The sequence below is a fragment of the Nicotiana tomentosiformis genome, chromosome 3, assembly GCF_000390325.3.
Source record: "Nicotiana tomentosiformis chromosome 3, ASM39032v3, whole genome shotgun sequence".
NCBI classification, from domain to species: domain Eukaryota; kingdom Viridiplantae; phylum Streptophyta; class Magnoliopsida; order Solanales; family Solanaceae; genus Nicotiana; species Nicotiana tomentosiformis.
In genome coordinates, this window is record NC_090814.1 from 73,821,729 (window position 1) to 73,838,831 (window position 17,103).

At 41.8% G+C, this 17,103-nt stretch overlaps 1 protein-coding gene across 1 annotated transcript; it reads right to left on the reverse strand.

Moving 5' to 3' along the window:
- Positions 1-15,495: 15,495 nt before the first annotated feature.
- Positions 15,496-16,059, reverse strand: LOC138908012 (uncharacterized). The gene has a single exon (XM_070198642.1). It carries the CDS (start codon positions 16,057-16,059, stop codon positions 15,496-15,498), a length of 564 nt encoding a protein of 187 aa, XP_070054743.1.
- Between the last annotated feature and the right edge of the window lie 1,044 nt (positions 16,060-17,103).

Here is a 17,103-nt window from a genome sequence, read left to right on the forward strand (position 1 = left end):
ACGTGGAGGCTGATAAGTCTTTGGAGGTGCACCCCTCCTGGCTCTGGGTAATCTCTAACCAGGTGATGAGTGTCACCACACTCAAAACAACCTCTCGGAGGACACATCGGCTGAGACTGACTCGGATCTGGCCTGCTGGACTGGCCGATAATAGCACCTCGAGTAGGAGGCATACTGGATACTGGCGGTGCATAATAGGGATCCTGAGGTCTAGGAGGAGCTGGGACACCGTTGGTTGCTGGAAGAGCTGAATGAACAGGTCGACTCACAAAACCCTTACCATAGCGTGCTGCTGGTGCACGAGCTCCTAAATAATGACTAGTCTCTCTAGACCTCTTGGCTTCTCTCTCCTCTCTGTCCCAGGCGACCATGCCCTCCACTCTCCTGGCAATGCTCACTGCCTGCTGATAAGTGATGTCCATCTCCAACTCCCTGGCCATATTGGTCTGGATACTGGGGTGGAGTCCCTCAATGAAGCGACAAACCCTCTCTCTGACTGTAGCAACCAGAGCCGGTGCATCGCGAGCTAACCCACTAAAACGGACTGCATACTCCGACACAGTCATAGAACCCTGACACAACTGCTCAAACTCTGTGCGCCAAGCATCCCTGAGGTTCTAAGGAACATACTCATGCAAGAACATCTCTGAAAACTGAGTCCAAGTGAGTGAGGCTGCCTCGTCCAGACTACTCAGCTCATAGGCATGCCACCACTGATATGCTGCTCCCCTCAGCTGGAAAGCGGTGAAAGAAACCCCAATCGTCTCCACAATGCCCATAGTGCGGAGAATACGATGACACTCCTCAAGAAAACCCATAGCATTATCTGAAGCTAGTCCGCTGAAAGTAGGTGGGTGGTACTTCTCGTACCTCTCAAGTCTGAGCTGCTCTGCCTCAGAAGCAGCTACCCTGATCTCATGCTGAACCGTAGCCACTGGGGGCATAGGAATATACTCTGGGGCCTGATCAACCTGGACCCTTTGCTCAGGGGTGCGGGCTACGGGAGTCTGTGCCCCTCCCCCGGCCTGAGATGTAGCGGGAGCTATCGGAAATATTCCAGCCTGAGCCAGAGTGATGAACATGCTCAAGAACTGAGCTAAAGTCTCCTGGAAGGCTGGAGTAGCAATAAGGATATCCGGCGCTGGCCCTCCAGCTGGAGATGCTGGGGGCTCCTCTGAGCAGCTCTCGCAGGTGCTCGGGCTGCACCGCGTGGTCATCCTCTACCCCGACCTCGGCCTCTGGCGGCTCTGGCAAGGGGCTCGGGTTCCTGATCATCGGTCATCCCATTGCTGGTCCTCACCATTGTGAGAAAGAATAGAATAGAATCTTAGATTTTTTTGGTGTCAATAACTCGCACGACAAGGAAATCAAAGAAATATGATTATTCTTAACAGTTACATAGCCTCCCGAAGATAAGTACGGACGTCTCTGCACCGATCCGCAAGACTCTAATAAACTGGCTTGTGACTCGCGACTCCTACTAACCTAGTTCTTACGTCCGTATTCCGGGAGATCCCCCTGTACTGCATATTTACTTTGGAACTACGGACGTATTCCGGGAGATTCCCCAACACTGCATATTTACTTTGGGACTACGGACGTATTCTGGGAGATCCCCATATACTGCATTTTCATTTCAAACTATGGGACGGTATCCCGAGAGATTTCCCACTGTGTTTACCTTGTTTTGAGCCGAGGGCTCCCTTAACTGTTAAATTTTCGAGAATTTCTTTAACTGTGTTACCGTAAATTCTACTTATATCTTTTACTGTTTAATTTATTATATTTACTCCGGTAGGGCCTTGACCTGACCTCGTCACTACTCGACCAAGGTTAGGGTTGGCACTTAATAGGTACCATTGTGGTGTACTCATGCCCTTTCCTGCACATGTTTTCGTGTGCAGATCCAGGTACGAGCTATCAGCCTTGGGGTTAGTGCGTGCTGCTGATTCTAGGAGACTTCAAGGTACTTTTGCTTGCGTTCGCAGATCTTCGGAGTCCCCTTCTACTCACTCGTCTAGAGACTTTCCTTATTATATTCAGACTTTTGTATAGAGCTACATAGATTATAGCAGCTTGTGACTTATTGATATTTCGGGTCTTGGGAAAACTATTTTATATATGCCGAGTGGTGCTACTCTTGGCTATTTATAATATGTTGTTTATCTTTAAAATGTTGTGTTTTCTTTATATTTTTCGCAATATTAGGCTACCTAGTCGTAAAGACTAGGTGCCATCACGACCTTTTACGGAGGGATAATTTGGGTCGTGACACAACTAATGCACATAATTCAAATAAGCATGTAGCAGTTATTACATGAATTCAAGAATTAATATTTGACAAGGAATTTTGAGTGAAACAATTAATATAATAATTCATTCATAATTTAAAATGATTTATGATTTTCAAATAATTATGCAAACAATTAATTCAACAACGTATAAACACTCGTCACCTCGCCTATACGTCGTTCACATGCAATTCACATAACAAATAATTTAAGGGTTCTATTCCCTCAAGTTAAAGTTAACCACGACACTTACCTCACTTTGCAAATTCCAATCAATTACTCGACCATAGCTTTTCCTTTTAAATTTATCTCCAAAAGATTCAAATCTATTCACAAACAATTCAATATACTCAATACGAATCATAGGAATTAATTCCATATGAATTTACTAATTTTTTGGATAAAAATTTGAAATTCATTAAAATATTCGACAGTGAGACCCACGTCTCAAATTCCAGAAAAATTTGCGAAATTTGAACACCCGTTCCGCTACGAGTTCAACTATATAAAAACTATCCAATTCCGATGTCAAATGGACCTTCAAATCTAAATTTTTTATTTTTGGAAAGTTTTACAAAAATTCCAATTTCTTCCATCTAAATCAGAAATAAATGATGAATATAGACATGGATTTGTGAGATATAATCACTTTTAGTTATAGAACTCTTACCCATTTCGATATCTTGAAAAACCTCTCAAAACTCCGCCTTATCCGAGCTCAAAATGACCAAAATGAGTAGAAATGTCTGACTCTTTGATATATACACTGCCCAGGCAATTCCGCACCTGCGGTGCCTAGGCTCGCACATGCGAGCTTGCATCTGCGAGAAAATTCTCACATCTGCGAAATGGGGCTAAACAATGCTGAACTTACAATTCACATCCCGATTCGAACTTAAGAGTTTTAAACTTTTAAATTTGCAAATCTCGTGCCAAAACATATTAAATGAATCCGAAATAACTTCAAATATGGCACACAAGTCCTAAATGACATAATACAGCTATTCAAATTTCCAGAATCTAATTCCGGCTCCGATATCAAAAAGTCAACCCCGTGGTCAAACTTGAAAATCTTTAGCCTTTGAATTACTAGTTCCGTTAAATGGCCATAACTTGAGTTAGGGACCTCCAAATTAAATTTCGGGCATACGCCCAAGTCCCAAATCACGATACGGAGTTACCAGAACTATCAAAATACTGATCCGGGTCTGTTTGCTCAAAATGTTGACCAAAGTCAACTCAATTGAGTTTTAAGGCTCTATTTCATATTTTAATCCATTTTTCACATAAAAACTTTTCAGAAAATTGTACGGATTGCGCACGCAAGTCGAGGAATGATAAATGGTGGTTTTGGAGGTCTTAGAACAGAGAATTACTTATTAAATTTAGAGACAACATTTTGGGTCATCACATTCTCCACCTCTAAAACAAACGTTCGTCCTCGAACGGAGTTAGAAAAAACAAATACCCGAGCTGGTGAATAAGTGTAGATATTTACTCTGCATGTATGACTCGGACTCCCAGGTAGATGCCTCTACCGGCTGACCTCTCCATTGCACCTGAACTGAAGGATAACTCTTAAACCTCAACTGTCGGACCTGCCGGGATAGAATAGCCACCGGCTCCTCCTCGTAAGTCAAATCTTTGTCCAATTGGACTGAGCTGAAATCTAACACATGGGACGGATCACCATGATATTTTCGGAGTACAGACACATGGAACACCGGATGAACCGTTGATAAACTAGATGGTAATGCAAGCATGTAGGCTACTTCACCCACCCTTTCAAGAATTTTAAAGGGTCCGATATACCTAGGGCTTAACTTGCCCTTCTTTCCGAACCTCATTACACCTTTCATAGGTGAAACTCAGAGCAATATTCTTTCTCCAACATGAATGCAATATCACGAACTTTACGGTCGACATAACTCTTTTGCCTAGACTGAGCTGTGCGAAGTCGATCCTAAATAATCTTGACCTTATCCAAGGCATCTTGTAACAAATCGGTACCCAATAACCGAGCCTCTCCTGGTTCAAACCAGCCAACTGGCGAACGGCATCGCCTTCCATATAATGCCTCATATGGAGCCATTTGAATGCTTGACTGATAGCTATTATTATAAGCAAACTCTGCAAATGGCAAGAAATGATCCCAAGAACCTCCAAAGTCTATAACACAAGTGCGAAGCATATCTTCTAATATCTGAATAGTGCGCTCTGACTATCCGTCTGTTTGTGGATAAAATGTTATACTCAACTCCACCCGCGTGCCCAACTCACATTACACAGCCCTCCATAAATGTGAGGTAAACTGCGTACCTCGATCTGAAATAATAGACACGGGCACACCGTGAAGGCGGACAATCTCACGAATGTAAATTTCAGCTAACCTTTCTGAAGAATAGGTAACTACCACTGGAATGAAATGTGCTGATTTGGTTAACCTGTCCACAATGACCCAAACTGCATCAAATTTTCTCTGAGTCCGTGGGAGTCCAACAACAAAATCTATAGTGATACACTCCCATTTCCATTCAGGAATTTCTAACTTCTGAAGCAAACCACTAGGTCTCTGATGCTCGTATTTAACTTGCTGACAATTCAGACACCGAGCTACATATGCAACTATATTCTTTTTCATTCTCCTCCACCAATAATGTTGCCGCAAATCTTGATATATTTTGGCGGTACCTGGATGAATAGAATACCTGGAACTGTGTGCCTCTTCAAGAATTAATTCATGAAGCTCATCCACATTAGGTACACAAATACGACCCTACATTCGCAGAAATCCATCTTCCCCCACAGCAACCTGTTTGGCATCACTGTGCCGCATCGTGTCCTTAAGGACAAGTAAATGAGGATCATCATACTGCCTCTCTCTGATGCGCTCATATAAAGAAGACCGAGTGACTGTGCAAGCTAGAACCCAACTGGGTTCTGAAACATCTTACCTCACGAACTGATTAGCCAAAGTCTGAACATCTGCAGCTAATGGCCTCTCACCAACCGGAATATACGCAAGACTTTCCATACTCATAGCCTTTCTACTCAAAGCATCGACCACCACATTGGCCTTTCCGGGGTGATACAAAATGGTGATATCATAGTCTTTCAACAATTCCAACCATCTTCTCTTCCTCGAATAAGATCTTTTTGTTTGAACAGGTACTGAAGGCTACGATGATCAGTAAATACCTCACATTAGACACCGTAGAGGTAATGCCTCCAAATATTCAGCGCATGAACAATGGCTGCCAGTTCTAAGTCATGAACAGGATAATTTTTCTCGTGAACCTTCAACTCCCATGACGCATATGCAATCACCCTGCCATCTTGCATTAATACTGCACCAAGCCCAATGTGAGATGCATCATAATATACTGTATACGATCCTGAACCTGTGGGTAATACCAACATTGGCGCCGTAGTCAAAGTAGTCTTGAGCTTATGAAAGCTCAACTCACACTCGTCTGACCATCTGAATGGGACACCCTTCTGGGTTAGTCTGGTCAATGTGCTTTCTATAGATGAAAACCCTTCCACGAACCGACGATAATAACCTGCCAAACCCAGGAAACTCTGGATCTCTGTAACTGAAGTAGGTCTAGGCCAATTCTGAACAGCCTCTATCTTCTTAGGATCCACCTTTATGCCTTCTGTCAATACAACATGCCCCAAAAAGGCAACTAAGTCTAACCAAAATTCAATTTTGAAAATTTGGAATATAACTGATTATTCTTCAAAGTGTGAAGCACACTTCGAAGATGTTTCTCATGCTCCTCTCGACTGCTGGAGTAAATCAAGATATCATCAATGAATACAACCATAAAAGAATCCAAATAAGGCTTGAACACCCGATTCATCAAATCCATAAATGCTACTGGGGCATTTGTCAACCCAAATGACATCACTAGAAATTCGTAATGCCCATACCGAGTCTGAAAAGCTATTTTAGGGACATCAGATGCCCTAATCTTCAACTGATGGTAACCGGACCTCAAATCAATCTTCGAAAATACCTTGGCACCCTGAAGCAGATCAACTAAGTCATCAATTCTTGGCAGCAGATATTTGTTTTTGATAGTGGCCTTGTTCAACTGCCGATAATCTATACACATCCGCATAGAGCCATCTTTCTTCTTTACAAATAATACTGATGCACCCAAGGGCGAGACACTGGGTCTAATGAATCCATGATCAATCAAGTCTTGTAACTGCTTTTTTAATTCTTTCAACTCTAGCGGGGCCATACGGTATGGTGGAATAGAAATGGGCTGAGTGCCCGGAGCCAAATCAATACAAAAGTCAATATCTTTGTCGGGTAGCATCCCCGGCAGATCTGCAGGAAATACTTTTAAAAATTCACGAACAACTGGTGCTGAGTCCATAGAAGGAACATCTGCATTGGGATCGCGAATATAAGCCAAATAGGCTAGACACCCTTTCTCTACCATACGCCGAGCTTTCATATACGAAATAACCCTGCTGGCAGAATGACTAGGAGTTCCTTTCCACTCCAACCGAGGTAACCCCAGCATAGCTAGGGTCACTGTCTTGGCATGAAAATCCAATAGAGCATGATAAGGGGACAGCCAATCCATACCCAAGATGACATCAAAATCTACCATATCAAGAAGTAGAAGATCCACACTAGTCTCAAGATTACCAATAGTAACCACACACGAATGATAAATATGATCTACTATAACAAAGTCTCCCACCGGTGTAGATACACACACAGAAGCACTATTAGAATCACAAGGCACAACCAAATATGAAGCAAAATAGGAGGACACATAGGAATAAGTAGATCCTGGATCAAATAGAACTGAAACATCTCTATGGCAAACTGGAATAATACCTGTGATCACATCATCAGATGACTCGGCCTCAGGCCTAGCTGGAAAAGCATAAAATCTGGGTTGGGCCCCACCACTCTGAACTGCATCCCTGGGATGGCCTCTAGCTGGCTGGCCTCCACCTCTAACGGTCTGACCTCCACCTCTAATGGCCTGACCTCCATATCTAGCTGCCTGACCCCTACTTCTAGCTGGCTGAGTAGGCGGTGAAGCAAATGGTGCCAGTATGATGGCACGAGAATCTTGTCGAGATCTGTTACTCGCCAATCTAGGGAAATACCTCCTGATATGACCAATGTTCCCGCACTCATAACACTCATCCTGATGCCGTGGCTGCTGAAGTTGAAGCTGACCCAGATGGGCCGGATAACTGCTGTAGTAACTCTGGATTGGTGGTGCACTGATAGGAGCTGAATGTGCACTAAATGCTAGCTGTCCATAGTAAGGAATAATAGGACCGTGACTCCCTGAAGCACCAGGAGATGCATGAAGTGCTGAATGAAACGGTCTGGGAGGATGACCCCTACCAAAATTACCCCTGCCTCCAGACGAGGCACCATTGAAACCACCGAACTGACGAGGCCTCTTATCAGACCTCTGTTCTCTTTCCTGTGCAAGAACCATCTCGATCCTCCTCGCGACATTAGCAGCCGCCTGAAAAGAAATCTCACTTCTGGTCTCCTTGGACATCTGAAGCCTGATAGGGTGAGTGAGTCCCTCAATAAACCTCCTCTCTCTCTCCCCCTCAGTAGGTAGTAAAAGGAGAGCATGACGGGCCAAATCCATAAAATGGGACTCATACTGAGTAACAGTCATACTGCCCTGCTGTAGACGCTCAAATTTCTTGTAGAATTCCTCTCTCAGTGTGATAGGAAGGACCTTCTCCAGAAATAGCTGAGAGAACTGCTCCTAGGTAAGTGCAGGCGATCCAACTGGTCTGGTCACTTTATAATCTTTCCACCATCTCTTGGCGGAACCCATCATCTGAAATACAACAAAATCAACCCCATTAGTCTCAACTATACCCATGTTCCGTAGCACCCCATGACAACGTTCAAGATAATCATGTGGGTCCTCAGAAGGTGTACCACTGAAGTGAACTAGAAAGAGCTTAGCAAACTTATCCAGTCTCAATAAGGCCTCAAAAGACATGGCGGGCCTATCACCGGTCTGTGCTGCAATAACTAGCTGAACTACCCCAACTGGCGGGGCTGCTGGAGCCTGATTCTAGGGAGCCATCTGCTCCAGAGTAGGAGTAGTGGGAGTTTGTGCTCCTCCCCCAGCCTGTGAGATGGCTGGTGCCACTGAAAATGTACCATTCTGGGCCACGCCCTCCATAAGACTTACCAAATGAACTAGAGCGTCCTGAAGTACCGGAGTGGCTATGAATCCTTCCGGGACCTGAACTGGTCCAAATGGTACATTCTGAACTGGAACTTTCTCCTGAAGATCCACCTGAGGTTCTATAATAGGTGCAGCTGCTCGAGATCTGTGCTGAGCTCTACCTCGGCCTCTAGCACGTCCTCGGCCTCGACCTTTACCCCTGGCCATAGTTGCCATCAGGGGTTCTAGTCGCTGTCCATCGGTAGAGGTATTACGTGTTCTCACCATCTACGAGAAAATAAGAGTAGAATGTTTCAATTTTTGATGATAGAGTAAAATCGCACGACAGAATAAGAAAGAAGTGATATTGTTCCTAAACTTCATAGCCTCTGAGAGATAAGTACAGACGTCTCTGTACCGATCCTTCAGACTCTACTAAGCTTGCTCATGACTCGTGAGACCTATGTAACCTAGTGCACTGACACCAACTGTCACGACCCGAAATTCCCACCTTCGGACTGTAATGGCGCCTAACATTTCACTTGCTAGGCAAGTCAACGTTAGAATAATATTATCCATTTTTAAAACAATTTTAAATTTATTACTAACAAAGAATAATTCCGGAATTAAATTCTAAAATATAGAGAATAATCCATAAAAACAACGGTGTCTAAATACCATCCCAGAATTGGTATCACAAGTGCATGAGCTTCTAGAATAAATACAAATAAAGGTCTGAATAAAAATAAAGCTGTCTGGAAACAAACAGAAAGCTAAAGTGAAATAGACAGGGACTTCAAAATTGCGGACGCGGTGCAGTTATACCTCAAGTCTCCTCTGAATAGCTGAAATCCGAGCAAGTCTATGGTACGCCGATGGGACCAACTCTAAAATCTGCACAAAAAGTGCATAGTGTAGTATTAGTATAACCGACCCCATGTACTGGTAAGTGCTGAGTTTAACCTCGACAAAGTAGTGATGAGGCTAAGGCGAGTCACTTACATTAACATGTACGCAATATTAGTAAAACAATAATAATAGAAATAAATCAGGTAACTCATTTTAATAGTTGAAGCCAACTCAACAGTCATAATCAATTATTATTTCAATCAATTTCCGCTGCAGCGTGCAACCCATTTGCACAATATATTCATTTTCCAACCTCTCATATAATTATTTTATCAAGTATATATATAGTCTTTTTAATAAGTCTATTGCGGCGTGCAACCCGATCCTTTAATATATTTATTTCAATCAATTATGTTGCGGCGCGCAACCCGATCCTCCAATATATTCATTTCAATTAATTCTGTTGCGGCGTGCAACCCGATCCTCCAAAATAATCAATTTAATCAATTCTGTTGTGGCGTGCAACCCGATCTTCCAATATATTCATTGCCAATTCTCATAGAAGAAATTATCCCAATAAATGCAACAATTAATATAAAATTATAAGATAGCAAGCACACAATAATTATGATTTAATTATGAAACAAACAATGACAAATAACAATTTAATATGGAAATCAGGGAGGAAATAGGCAGTTTATTGTTTAATATGCTAAATGTCAAGTAGCAATTAATGCACATAATTCAAATAAGCATGTAGCAGTTATTACAAGAATTCAAGAATTAATATTTGACAAGGAATTTTGATTGAAACAATTAATATAATAATTCATTCATAATTTAAAATGATTTATGATTTTTAAATAATTATGCAAATAATTAATTCGACAACATATAGACACTCGTCACCTCGCCTATACGTCGTTCACATGCAATTCATATAACAAATTATTTAAGGGTTCTATTCCCTCAAGTCAAGGTTAACCACGACACTTACCTCGCTTTGCAAATTTCAATCAATTACTCGACCACAACTTTTCCTTTTAAATTTGTCTCCAAAAGCTTCAAATCTATTCACAAACAATCTAATATACTCAATACGAATCATAGGAATTAATTCCATATGAATTTACTAATTTTTCAGATAAAAATCCAAAATTCATTAAAATATTCGACAGTGGGACCCACGTCTCAAATTCCAGAAAAACTTGCAAAATCTGAACACCCGTTCCGCTACGAGTTCAACTATACAAAAACTATCCAATTCCGATGTTAAATGGACCTTCAAATCTAAATTTTTTGTTTTTGGAAAGTTTTACAAAAATTCCAATTTCTTCCATCTAAATCAGAAATAAATGATGAATATAGACATGAATTTATGAGATATAATCACTTTTGGTTATAGAACTCTTACCCACTTCGATATCGTGAAAAACCTCTTAAAACTCTGCCTTATCCGAGCTCAAAATGACCAACATGAGTAGAAATGTCGAACTTTTCGATATATACACTGCCCAGGCATTTCCGCACTTGTGGTGCCTGGGCTCGCACATGCGAGCTTGCATCTGCGAGAAAATTCTCACATCTGCGAAATGGGGCTGTCAGGCGAGGCCTCGCATCTGCGGAGGACAAATGCGCACCTGCGGTCAAAATTCCGCAGGTGCGATTACAACAGAAGGCGAAATTTTAGATTTTGCTTAAGTCCAATTCTTGTTCCGATTTCGATTTGAATCATACTCGGGGTACTCGGGACCCTGTCTGAATATACTAACAAGTCTCGTAACATAATACAGACTTACTCGGGGTCTAATATCACGTCAAACAACGCTGAACTTATAATTCACACCCCGATTTGAACTTAAGAGTTTTAAACTTTTCAATTTGCAAATCGCGTGTCAAAACATATTAAATGAATCCGGAATGACTTTAAATTTGGCACACAAGTCCTAAATGACATAATGGAGTTATTCAAATTTCCAGAATCGGATTCCGGCTCAGATATCAAAAAGTCAACCCCGTGGTCAAACTTGAAAATCTTTAGCCTTTGAATTACTAGTTCCGTTAAATGGTCATAACTTGAGCTAAGGACCTCCAAATTAAATATCAGGCATACGCCCAAGTTCTAAATCACGAGACGGAGCTACCGGAACTATCAAAATACTGATCCGGGTTCATTTGCTCAAAATGTTGACCAAAATCAACTCTATCGAGTTTTAAGGCTCTATTTTATATTTTAATTCATTTTTCACATAAAAACATTCCGGAAAATTGTACGGACTGTGCACGTAAGTCAAGGAATGATAAATGGTACTTTTTGAGGTTTTAGAACACAGAATTACTTATTAAATTTAGAGATGACATTTTGGGTTATCACATTAAGAAAAGTGGCAAGCTAATAAATGCCAATAGTATATGGTAACTTTATTCTATATTTGACTAACACACACACACACACACACACACACACACACACACACACACACACACACACACACACACATATATATATATATATATATATATATATATATAGAGAACAGTACAAATAACTGAAAGAAAAGAGAGTCAAGGTCTGCGGACGTCAAGCAGCTACCTCGATAGTCTCCAACAGATAATCTTCCAAAAACTAGCAATCACCGTGTCCGGAAGTACCTGTATCTGCACACGAAGTGCAGAGTGTAGTATGAGTACAACCGACCCCATGTACTCAATAAGTAACAAGACTAACCTTTGGGCTGAAAGTAGTGACGAGCTCCACAGGTACAGTCCAATATAGAAATAACGGTACAGAAATGTAGGCATGCTTTCAAGTTCAACAGTTAACTCAGTACAAATACAATAGATCAATTCTGAATGATATGAAGAATGTGACATCTCTATATCTACATGCTAATGTATATGATGCACTTCTATGGAAAACCTCGTGCACTCACAAATCTCAAAAATACTCAATCTCTCAGTACTGTATATGGTCAATCCAGCCAAGGGAAGATCCATCTCGTATATATACACATCAACTGACAATCAGTCAATCAGTCAATCAGTACTGTATGAGGCCAATCTAGCCTAGGGGAAGATCCATTCCCAGATATAAATGATTCAGATAAGATCCATGTCCAGGGAAGATCCATCCCTCAATATAAATCAACTGCGCTCACTGTGGGGGGTGCAGACTCCGGAGGGGATCCTTCAGCCCGAGCGCTATAATATCTAGATCTAGTCATAAATAAATAAAACATGTTGTGGCGTGCAGCCCGATCCCATAAATATCACTCAAAATCTCCAATCTTTCGGGCTCTCAATGACAAGAAAATTAACCCGACATGATGATATGACATACCAATGAATGACAACAGAGACTGAGATATGATATGCAAATTATGAATGTGACTGAGTACAAAATTACAATTCAATCAAATAATTCAACAGCAACACGACCCTATGGGTCCCAAAATATTGGCACATAGCCTAAACATGATCTTTAACATGAGTCTCAGCTCAATTTCTATGGTGCACACCTACACGCCCGTCACCTAGCATGTGCGTCACCTCTATACAATTCACATAACACGAAATTCATGGATTTATACTCTCAGAACCAAGTTTAGAAATGTTACTTACCTCAAACCGTGTAATTCTTTATTCCAATATGCCCTTGCCTCGCGAATTGGCCTTTGAATGCCTCGAATATAGTCATAATTAATTCGATTTGGTCAATACAAATTATAGGAATTAATTCCATATGAAAATACTAATTTTCCAACAAAATCCGAATTCCAACTCAAATATTGTCAGTAGGGCCCACGTCTCGGAACCCGACAAAAGTTACAAAATACGATCGCCCATTCAACCACGAGTCCAACCATACCAAATTTACTAAATTCCAACATCAACTCGACCTTCATATCCTCAAATCTTATTTTCATATCCCTAGGCTCAAATCCTCGAATTATACCTCAAAAACACGTAATCTAGTCGTAATAATCGATGATAATTCAATAATATTGACTAAAAATGATCATAAATGACTTACCTCTGAAAAATCGCCTCAACCCGTGTTTGAAATGTCCAAAAATGAGAAAATCTCAGACCCCTCTGTTTTTGTACACTGTCCAGAGGTTCCGCTTTTGCGGAATAATTAACCGCATCTGCGGTTCCGCTTTTTTGGAAAATCCGCTGCTTCTGCTGTTTTTCCCAGGTTGCCTTGCCTCCGCTTCTGCGATCGCCTATCCGCTTCTGCGGACTCGATTCTGCGAGAAGCAGTCCACTTCTGCGGCTCCAGCGCTTCTGCGATCAACAAGCATGTTCTGCGGCTTCACAAATACGGAAAAAGCTCCGCACTTGCGCACACTTCCCATCCCCTCGCCAGGCTGCTTCTGCGATGCTCATCTAGCTTCTGCAAGCTAGCACCTGCGAGCAAAATTCCGCAGGTGCGATTGCACCAGAAGGCCAAAATTTCCAGAATTTTCCTTAAGTCCAAATTTAATTTGAAAACCATCTGAAACTCACCCAAGACCCCCGGGACCTCAACCAATTATACCAACAAGTCCTAAAATATCATACAAACTTAGTAGAGGCCTCAATTCACATCAAACAATGCTAAAACCACGATTCGCACCCCAATTCAAGCCTAATGAAGACTAACAAATTCCAACTTCTACATTCGATGCTGAAACCTTTCAAATCAAGTCTGTTTGACCTCAAATTTTGCACACCACTCATAAATGACATAATGGATCTATGAAAATTTTCAGAACTAGATTCCGACCCAGATATCAAAAAGTCAATTCCCTGCTCAAACTTCCAACTTAAATTTCCTATTTTCGCTATTTCAAGCCTTATTTAACTACGGACTTCCAAATAATTTTTCTGACACACTCCTAAATCCAAAATCACCATACCGAGCTATTAGAATCATCAAAACTTTATTCTGGGGTTGTTTACATATAAGTGGACATCCGACCAACTATCTCAATTTAAGCTTTAAATCTTGCAACTAAGAGTTCCAATTCATTCTGAAACCTCCCCGACCAGTCACATAATAACTTTAAAGTACAAAATGAGCAGTAAATGGAGGAATGAGGATGTAAAACTCAAAACGACCGGCCGAGTCATTACATTCTCCCTATCTTAAACAAACGTTCATACTCTAACGGGTTTAGAATTATTCCTGGAGTCTCAAATAGGTGTCGATATTTGCTCTGCATCTTCCGATCAATATCCCAAGTAGCTTCTCCGACTGGCTGGCCTCTCTACTGCACTTTCACTAAAGCCATATTCTTTGATCTCAACTTTCGAACCTGCCGGTCCAAAATGGCCACCGGCTCCACATCATAAGTCAGATTACCATCCAACTTAACCTTACTGAAATTCAAAACATGAGATGGATCTCTGACATACTTCCGGAGCATAGATACATGAAACACTGGATGAACACCTTATAGACTAGGCGGTAATGCAAATTCATAAGCCACCTCTCCAATCTTCTTAAGTATTTCAAAAGGTCCAATATACCTAGGACTCAACTTGCCCTTCTTCCTGAACCTCATAACACCCTTCGTAGGCGAACTCGGAGTAGTACCTTCTCTCCTACCATGTAAGCAACATCGCGAACCTTCCGATCGGCATAGCTCTTCTGTCTAGACTGCGCCGTGCGAAGTCGATCCTGAATCAATTTAATCTTCTCCAAAGCATCCTGAACTAAATCAGTACCCAATAGCCTAGACTCACCCGGCTCAAACTAACCTACCAGAGACCGACACCGTCTCCCATATAAAGCCTTATATGGAGCCATCTGAATGCTCGATTTGTAGTTGTTACTGTAGGCAAACTCTGCAAGTGGCAGAAACTCATCCCAAGAACCCCCAAAATCTATAACACAAGCACGTAGCATATCTTCCAATATCTGAATAGTGCGCTCGGACTGTCCGTCCGTCTGAGAGTGAAATGATGTACTCAACTGTACCTGTGTGCCTAACTCTCGCTACACTGCTCTCCAAAACTGTGATGTAAATTGCATGCCCCGATGTGAAATAATGGACACTGACACACCGTGAAGGCAAACAGTCTCACAGATATAAATCTCAGCCAACCACTCTGAAGAGTAAGTACTCCCAACTGGAATAAAATGCGCGGACTTGGTCAACCGATCCATAATTACCGAAATAGCATCAATCTTCCTCTAAGTCTGTGGGAGTCCAACTACGAAGTTCATGGTAATACGCTCCCATTTCCACTTGAATCTCAAGTCTCTGAAGGAATCTGCCCGGTCTTTGATGCCCGTACTTCACATGTTGACAATTTAAACACCAAGCTACAAACCCCACTATATCTTTCTTCATTCTTCTCCAACAATAGTGCCGTCTCAAATCCTGGTACATCTTAGTGGCACCCGGATAAATGGAATACCGCGAACTGTGAGCTTCTTCTAGAATCAATTCACGCAGTCCATCTACATTTGGCACACAAATCCGACCTTGCATCCTCAACATCCTATCATCCCCAACAGTAACATCTTTGGCATCACCATGCAGAACTGTGTCCTTCAGAATAAGCAAATGGGGATCATCATACTGACTCTCTCTGATGCGGTCATATAAGGAAGACCGAGCAACCACACAAGCTAGAACTCGACTGGGATCCGAAACATCTAATCTCATGAACTGGTTAGCCATGGCTTGAACATCAACTGCAAGAGGCCTCTCACCAATATGAATGAATGCAAGGCTACCCATACTCACCGTCTTTCTATTCAAGGCATCGGCAATCACATTGGCCTTTCCGGGACGATAAAGAATAGTAATATCATTGTCCTTTAGCAGCTACAACCATCTCTGCTATCTAAAATTTAGATCTTTTTATTTGAACAAGTGCTAGAGACTCCGATGATCCGTAAATACTTCACAAGACATACCGTAGAGATAGTGCCTCCAAATCTTTAATGCATGAAAAATGGCTGCCAATTCTAAATCATGAACAGGGTAGTTCTTTTCATGTGGCTTCAACTAGCGCAAAGCATAAGCAATCATTCTATCCTCCTGCATTAAGACACACCCAATACCGATTCGAGAAGCATCACAATACACTATATAAGAGTCTGAAGCTTAAGACAAAACTAGAACTGGAGCTGTCGTCAAAGCAGTCTTGAGCTTCTGAAAGCTCTGTTCACACTCATCCGACCACCTGAATGGAGCACTTTCAGGGTCAATTTAGTCATAGGCAACGTAATAGACGAGAAGCTCTCCACAAAGCGATGATAATAACCGGCCAAGCCGAGAAAACTCCGAATCTCAGTAGCTGAAGATGGCCTGGGCCAACTCTGAACTGCCTCTATCTTCTTCGGATCAACCTTAATTCCCTCAATGGACGCTATGTGCCCCAAGAATGCCACCGAGCTAACCCGGAACTCACACTTGGAGAATTTGGCATAAAGTTTCTCCTCCCTCGGCCTCTGTAGTACAATACTCAAATGTTATGCATGTTCCTCCTGACTACGTGAGTACACCGGGATGTCATCAATAAATACTACAACAAACAAATCAAGATACGACTGGAACACACTATTCATCAAGTGCATAAATCTTGTTGAGGCATTGGTCAACACAAAAGACATCACGAGAAATTCATAGTGACCATAACGGGTCCTGAATGTCGTCTTTAGAATATCCGAATCCCGAATTTTCAACTGGTGATACCCAGATCTCAAATCAATTTTGGAGAACACCCTCGCTCCCTGAAGCTAGTCAAATAAATCATCAATGCAAGGCAAATGATACTTG

Coding starts and splice junctions, on each gene's coding strand:
- LOC138908012 (XM_070198642.1), bottom strand. CDS start 16,059: ATGGGTAGCCTTGCATTCATTCATATTGGTGAGAGGCCTCTTGCAGTT.